The sequence below is a fragment of the Theobroma cacao genome, chromosome 4, assembly GCF_053813885.1.
Source record: "Theobroma cacao isolate CCN51 chromosome 4, ASM5381388v1, whole genome shotgun sequence".
In the NCBI taxonomy this organism is placed as follows: Eukaryota; Viridiplantae; Streptophyta; class Magnoliopsida; order Malvales; family Malvaceae; genus Theobroma; species Theobroma cacao.
The window spans coordinates 2,925,911-2,932,786 of NC_142642.1; the positions used below are offsets into that span (position 1 = coordinate 2,925,911).

Genomic DNA, 6,876 nt, shown 5'->3' on the forward strand with positions numbered 1-6,876 from the left:
TAAATTTAAAGAATTGAGAAGTACAGAGAATTCACTAGAAAAGAAGTGGTCACAGGCTTGGTTTAACAGAGTTGCTCAAAGAAAAATTTAAGCTCAATTTGTTTTTCTTTATTAAGCTGTTTAAAGTTAAATACATGCACTTTGGCCATGTCCCAGTTATCAGTTTCTTTTCATACGAATGTCCTGAAAGGTTGAAAACCATGGTTTAAGAGTCATATGATTTTGGTTGTCAATTAAATGGTTTTTGACCAAGATTGAGAGACGTAAACTGAATGAACTTTTGATTTGCATGACTTTTTTTTGGAGTTTAGGTAATGGTCACACCATTTTGATTGACATTGGCCAAGAACTCACATGGTTTGAGTTCATAATATCTTCACCTGATAAAAACTAAACAGAGACAGCGTTGAGGTTAAAGTCTAGGAAAAAAATTGCATAAAAAGGAGGTTTGAGCCAAACCTAAGCCCAAAAGATGCACATGGAGGGGGCATTGGTATGCATATCTAGATTATGCTACAACTACCCTAGCCTTTCATCTTTTCAAAGGGCTAAGATTAGCTGCAAGTTGCCTTGCCTGGCCAAAGTGCCTGGTGACTAGTTTCTGGTCAGAAACTTCAAGGCCTTTCCTTAATCTTTGTGGAGAGTCTATCTCTGAAAACATGAGGTCCCTACATTTGAAGAGAATATATTCCATTATGGGCAGCGAGGCAGCAAGAAACAGCACATTAAAAGGAAAAATCTGTAGATGAGGCAAATTGATAAGAGGCCGCGGGATCAAAAATCATGCGTGGCGTTTCGAATCTGATCTCTATTCTTTAGTTTTATTTGCTATAAATACAGACTTCAAAAATGTTGTGTTGGTATCCGCATTTGAGCTTGAAAAATACTAGAGAGGAAGAAAGGTCTAACATGAAGATAAGAGTTCTGTTTGGTAGCCAAGGATGAGTTGCCTGCTCCTTCCAAGAGGTTTCAAATCTTGTTGGGTTGCCAGGCATTCACCTTGGCTAACTTGACTGGCTCTTTTCTTTCATGCCAGGGCTTATCTTCTTCCCTTGTTAAAGAGTAAGCATTTGGATATGAGCGAAAGAAATCAAGGAAAAGTTCGGGATCATGATGGAGCATGCATGCGTATGAGGAAGAGAGGTCTTCCATGAAGATAAAGAGTCTTGTTTGATAGCCAAGGATGACTTGCCTGTACCTCACAGCAGGTTTCTCTTAGGTTAAAAGTTCTTCCTTGGAAGCCCCTGTCTAGTTTCAGGCAATTATCCTTGGCTAACCTGACAGGCTCTTCTCTATCATGCTAGACCTTCTCTTCTTCCTTGGTAACAACTGAAACCATCATTTTTTTAGCTTCCTGTCGAAGAACAATGTGCTGCAATTCACTTCATTTCAGAAAAATAGAAGCATGCATGATGAATTCAGTTTATTGCTTTGTTCTTGTTCTCTTCGGATGGAAAAAACGTTTTCCAGAAATTTTCTTACCGATACAAGAAACCATGTAAACAGTAGCAGGGGATGAGCCACTCCTTCAGGATATGGCTCATGTCAGTATCTAATTTTTGTCCAATGCCCAAAAACCAATCTTTTTTACTTGCACATGGGGAACTACTAATTTGGAAAATGACATTTGCTTGGAGAAAGAAGATTTTCAATTTCTTTTTTGATTTATATATATAATCTTATCCTCTCATCTTACTTGTATGCATAAAGGTGATCTTGCATTTGCATGTGGAAACAAGTTGTTTTCAAAGGTACCACAAAATGTTCCAGGTTCAAACCCAATACTGCTTTCCAGAGGATAATTAGCTACCAGCCTGTGTATAAATTTCACCTTTTGCTAATTAATTTGTTGAGTTTGTGAAGCTTGATGATGTTTCTCAATTTCTAATTTGCCAAAAATTATACTTATTGATGATCTTTGAACTTTGCATAAATTAACCCCAAAGTAGTTCATGGATACTGATAAGAGCTTTGTTTGCTAGTACTTCTTTCCAAAAGTTACAAAATGAAGTTTAATTAGCTTTAATTTCTGAGTTTATATTTAATATATTTTCTGATTTTATAAGAAACCAAACACAGTCCGTTAATAAATAAACATTAATAATTTTAAAAATATTTGTTTCGTAAGATTTTTAAATTTTTTCCTTTGCACACAATAAAGTGACATATTACGATTAAATGACGTTGTATTTGTATTATATACTGATAATAGATGAAATATAAACACTTAAATTTACTTAAATGATAGAGTTTCAATTTCAATCAATGTTCTAAGATTAAGTGGGACCTTGAAATTTTTTCTCAAAATTAATGAATAATGATGCAATTTTATTTTAATTAAATTTCTTTATCAAAACTCTACATATATTTATTTTTGTCATTATCAACATTATCCTACCATGCTTGCAAAAATCTACTACTAGTACTCAAATTCTCCATTCTTTAAAATATATAGTACTGTAAATTTTCTATTTTCTTTTTTTATTGTGACATTATTAAATTTTAGTTAATTGATCTAAAACATGGTATTGATTTGGGGTTTTGAATATTTGATACCAGCAAAATTTGTTATTTTTTTACTTCAATGAAAAATATGTAAATCTCCAGAAAAATAATAAACTTTAAAATAATAAATAAATACATACACGTGGAATAAAATATCAAGCCCATCAATTAACCAGTCAAATTAGGATTTGTATTTTTTTTAATAAAACAAAAAAGAGAAACGGCGTCGTTTCGTTTCTCACGCCAACCAGATTTGCAGTCCTTGGTCAGCTCAATATTATGAACCCTACTCTTGTCCGTTTGTTCAACTCTTCAACCATTGCGATTTCTCTTTAAAAAAAAAAAAAATAAATAAAAAAAGAAATCATCGGCTCCGGTAAATCATGGCAACGCTTATCGGAAATCCGCTGATCAAGGCATTGATTGCTCTCTTCTTGATATCAGCAGCCACCGCCATTGGCGACGCTCCCTTCATCGTCGCTCACAAGAAGGCGTCACTCACCAGACTCAAATCCGGAGCCGAACGCGTCTCCGTCTCCATCGACATCTACAACCAAGGCTTCTCGTGCGTTTCTCTTTCTCATTTTTTCTTCAATTTTTTTTTTATAATTTCCTTTAATCCAGATCTAGCTCTGATTTCTCCATCGTGGTGAAAACTCTAAATTTTGAATCGATCTGTGATTTTTCATTATGAATTTGAGCTATCCATGTCCTCATATGCAGCTTACGATGTCGTTTTACGCTTTGCATGATAAGTGGCTGATTTGCATGTGTGAGAAAAGAAGTAAATTTTATCCGAATTTCATTTGTTTTGTAGTTATATGGATCTGTGAGAATCGAGATGAAAATGCAAATCTAGTACTTTTAAGAATCGAAGAAAAATTATTGAAAAATTTCATTCTTTGTAAACCTTTGGCTTGCTTAATTATTTTCTGCTCTAAAATTTTGCCTATTTCGTGGATTTTCAATGTTCTTTTCTCAATCCATTTAAAGCCCTGATCTAACCGCGTTGACCATGGAAGTTTAATTGGAGTTTGATGCTACCATATGACCATATACTGCTTGAATATTATTGCTTAAAATTTCTGGAACTTCTGCAGTGGTAATATGAAAGCAGGGCATTGTCCATTTCCCCCTTTTTTTCCATGTTCATGTGAAGTTTTGTGAGATTTGTCATGCATTTTTGTGTTGTGTGGATATTATCTTACTTGAGGAACAATCTTCTTGAATAAAATTTCAGGACAGCGTATGATGTGAGTCTCCTTGATGATAGCTGGCCCCAAGATGCGTTTGATGTTGTCAGTGGTAACACTTCGCAGTCATGGGAGAGACTTGATGCGTGAGGATTGCCTTTCTGTAAATCTACATAATTTTTTCTTCCCAGATTGACTTAATTAAATTGCAAACTTTACAATCTGCAGTGGTGGTCTTCTATCTCATTCATTTGAATTAGAGGCCAAAAGACAAGGAATGTTCTATGGTGCCCCAGCAGTTATTACTTTCCGCATTCCCACAAAGTCTGCACTACAGGTTTGAGATCCATAACAGAGTTCTATTTTTCTCCTTAAAATTAAGGGAAAAATAAATAAGGTGAACAAGCTTTGATGCTCTAATTTGTTGTGTATTTTTAGGAGGCATATTCAACTCCAATCTTGCCCTTAGATGTTCTTGCGGAGAGACCTCCTGAGAAGAAGTTTGAGTGGGTAAGTTTTTGTTTGGAATGGCAAAAACCAATGATCAAGCTATTCAAATTTTCCCTTTTTTATGTCATGTTACTAAAGCCTTTTTGTTTTTGATTTTTGTTTTTGATGGAACCCGCTTTGACCGTGACTACGTATTGAAGGCTAAGGTATGAATGATTCATGTTACATTTGTTAAATTAATCATGCATCTAGAATCTGGATGTATACGTATTAACCTGCATGCAGAGATTTTATGATATGCTTCAGGAATAGATAATATGCATCCCTTTTTTTTGAAATATCTTTTCTCTTTGGATGAATTTGTAGTGGTTGATCCTTGCCTATTGGTTACAATTTAAATGGACCTTTTGCTGACCCTTCTAGATGTCTTCAAGTTCTTCACAACTTTTTCTCATAGTTTGATATGCATCGTTCATCAACTACCTTCATTCCCTTTTAAATTAATGTGAACCTTCTCTTTCTGCAGAGGTTGCTTGCTAAGTATGGGTCTCAAATCTCTGTGATCTCGATTGTGGTTCTTTTCATCTACCTAATCGCCATCCCCTCAAAATCCAGTGCTGCAAAAGCAAGCAAGAAGAAGCGCTAAGTATTGGAGCTGAGAAAAGCCAAATCAATAGCCGGTCTGCACTTACCGCACGAGCGTTTCTTTCTGTTTGCAGTTAAAATAGGTCTTCCCTTTCTTTTTGTAGAACATTTGTTGTTGGAATTTTCTAATTAGATGGCTGTTAAATGAGTTTAGTGCAAGATGAAATCAACCGGTTCGTACCTTCTAGGCATAGACTTGATTGAAACTGGTAATGCTAGAAGTGGAAGATCTAATTTATATGCGTTATATATACAATTGATCTGTGATCGGGTGACAAATTTTGAAATTTAAAATTTATCTTTACCATTTAATGTTGTGAAATATATACTACTGCTTTAGACATCCTGAAGTGACCCAATACTCATGTTAGGGATGAGAGGTGGCCTCAGGATGGCTTATCCTTGAAACGGTAGCTTGAAGAACCCTTGTTTGTGTAGTCTTCTGTCTCCTTGAGAGTTATTATGAAATCTTAACATGGATTTAATTATATTCATAACATTTCAGTTGAAATTAAATTTATATCCCATTGAAATACTTTAAATAAAATAATTTTAATTTGTTTATTATGAATTTAGATTTTGTTGATATGATGAAGTCATGTCAAGAATTTGTGATAATTTGTTGTAGAAGATAATCTATTAAGCTTTTTGCTTTGATTATTTTATTATTATTATTATTCTGCCATGGCATGATACGTAATTCATAAAATCTCTTTGATCTGAATTCTATGCAAAGGAAAGAAATTGGAGCATTTAATATTTCTTTTTCTTCTTCTTTAACTTTCTATGGCCATCATCCATATATATATATATATATGAAAAGCAAACCAAAAAAAACTTACAAGAAAAAGAGTTTGTAAAATGTTTTAAAATGAGAAATTGTAGAGATGTCATAAAAGATTTAAAAATGATTCTTGATTTTGATGAAAGATTGGACGTGAGAAGTATGAAGAAACAAGATTGAATTGAGTACCCAACCACAGTCCAAATAATTAACAGCTGACGTTATTAAGTAAAACTCTATCAAATAGCATCAAATTATAAGGGCCACTAAACGGCGCACTCAGGTCTGGTTCGTGCAACTAAACTCAAGGAGAGACTATTGAGACTCGATTGTCTATTCACACTTCCCACTAATAACTTTATATTGTAATTTCTTAAATTCCTCTCACTTAAATAATTTTTTTTATTAAAATTAAATTTTAATTAAATATATATTAATATTTTTCTAATCACACTGCATAAGATTAATTATTTATATTTTTACTTATTTATTGAAATTTTTACAATTTTTTTTAATTATAATCGTATGATCGTATCTTAATAAAAAGGAGGAATGTATTTCTCTATAAGAAACTCATAGGTTCATATGCTGAAGTAAATTTATATAAAAAACTCGTAAAAACGACTTTTTTTTTTAAAAAAATTACAAATAGCATGCTTATTTATCATTTGACAATCTTTACGTACATATTTTAACTAAAACAAGTGAAAATGTCTTTTACTGATGTCAAAACTTCAAGCATACTATATATTTCAATTTTACAAAATCACCTTTTAAGCTTCTGCCATGAATTTTCAATGTTTATGCATATACCATTGAAGACAAAATCGCTTTTACTGATTGCAACAAACCAATCCATACCCGAATTCCTATCACAACAAATTAACTGTCTTGATAAAATGTTATGTAACAATTTAACTCCCACAAGGTAGTATGATATTCTTGTCTGAAAAAAGACACGCACAAAGATACCAACTGTAGTTAACCAAAATCATGATCGATTATAGTAAGATTATTGTCTTACCATTATCAGCAGACATCTCTGCCATTCAAAATAGCCAGCTAAAAATTTAACATCTTTGTGTATCAATCAAAAGGTACATAACATTACTCATTAAAAAAAAAAGTTAATATCAAAGAGTTGTGTCCAAAATGCATTGTCTTCAACCATCAAATAGGAGCCTGCAAAAAAGAAGAAAAGTTAACAATATATTGTTAGTGAAATATCACTATAAATTTTGTAATATACAAAAAACGTCACAAAATTTAAATATATTGTACCTAAGAAATTTTTTAATC

General features: G+C 32.9%; 1 protein-coding gene across 1 annotated transcript; it reads left to right on the forward strand.

The window, feature by feature from the left end:
* The first annotated feature begins 2,797 nt into the window (after positions 1–2,797).
* On the forward strand, positions 2,798–5,105 carry LOC18601094 (translocon-associated protein beta (TRAPB) family protein). The gene is made up of 5 exons (XM_088806041.1): positions 2,798–3,070; positions 3,746–3,844; positions 3,927–4,035; positions 4,137–4,208; positions 4,675–5,105. Exons 1-5 carry the CDS (start codon positions 2,889–2,891, stop codon positions 4,792–4,794), a joined length of 582 nt encoding a protein of 193 aa, XP_088662167.1. The 5' UTR covers positions 2,798–2,888; the 3' UTR covers positions 4,795–5,105.
* The last annotated feature ends 1,771 nt before the right edge of the window (positions 5,106–6,876 follow it).

Coding starts and splice junctions, on each gene's coding strand:
- LOC18601094 (XM_088806041.1), top strand. CDS start 2,889: ATGGCAACGCTTATCGGAAATCCGCTGATCAAGGCATTGATTGCTCTC. Junction 3,845..3,926: donor TCATGGGAGAGACTTGATGC/GTGAGGATTGCC, acceptor TACAATCTGCAG/TGGTGGTCTTCTATCTCATT. Junction 4,209..4,674: donor CTGAGAAGAAGTTTGAGTGG/GTAAGTTTTTGT, acceptor CTCTTTCTGCAG/AGGTTGCTTGCTAAGTATGG.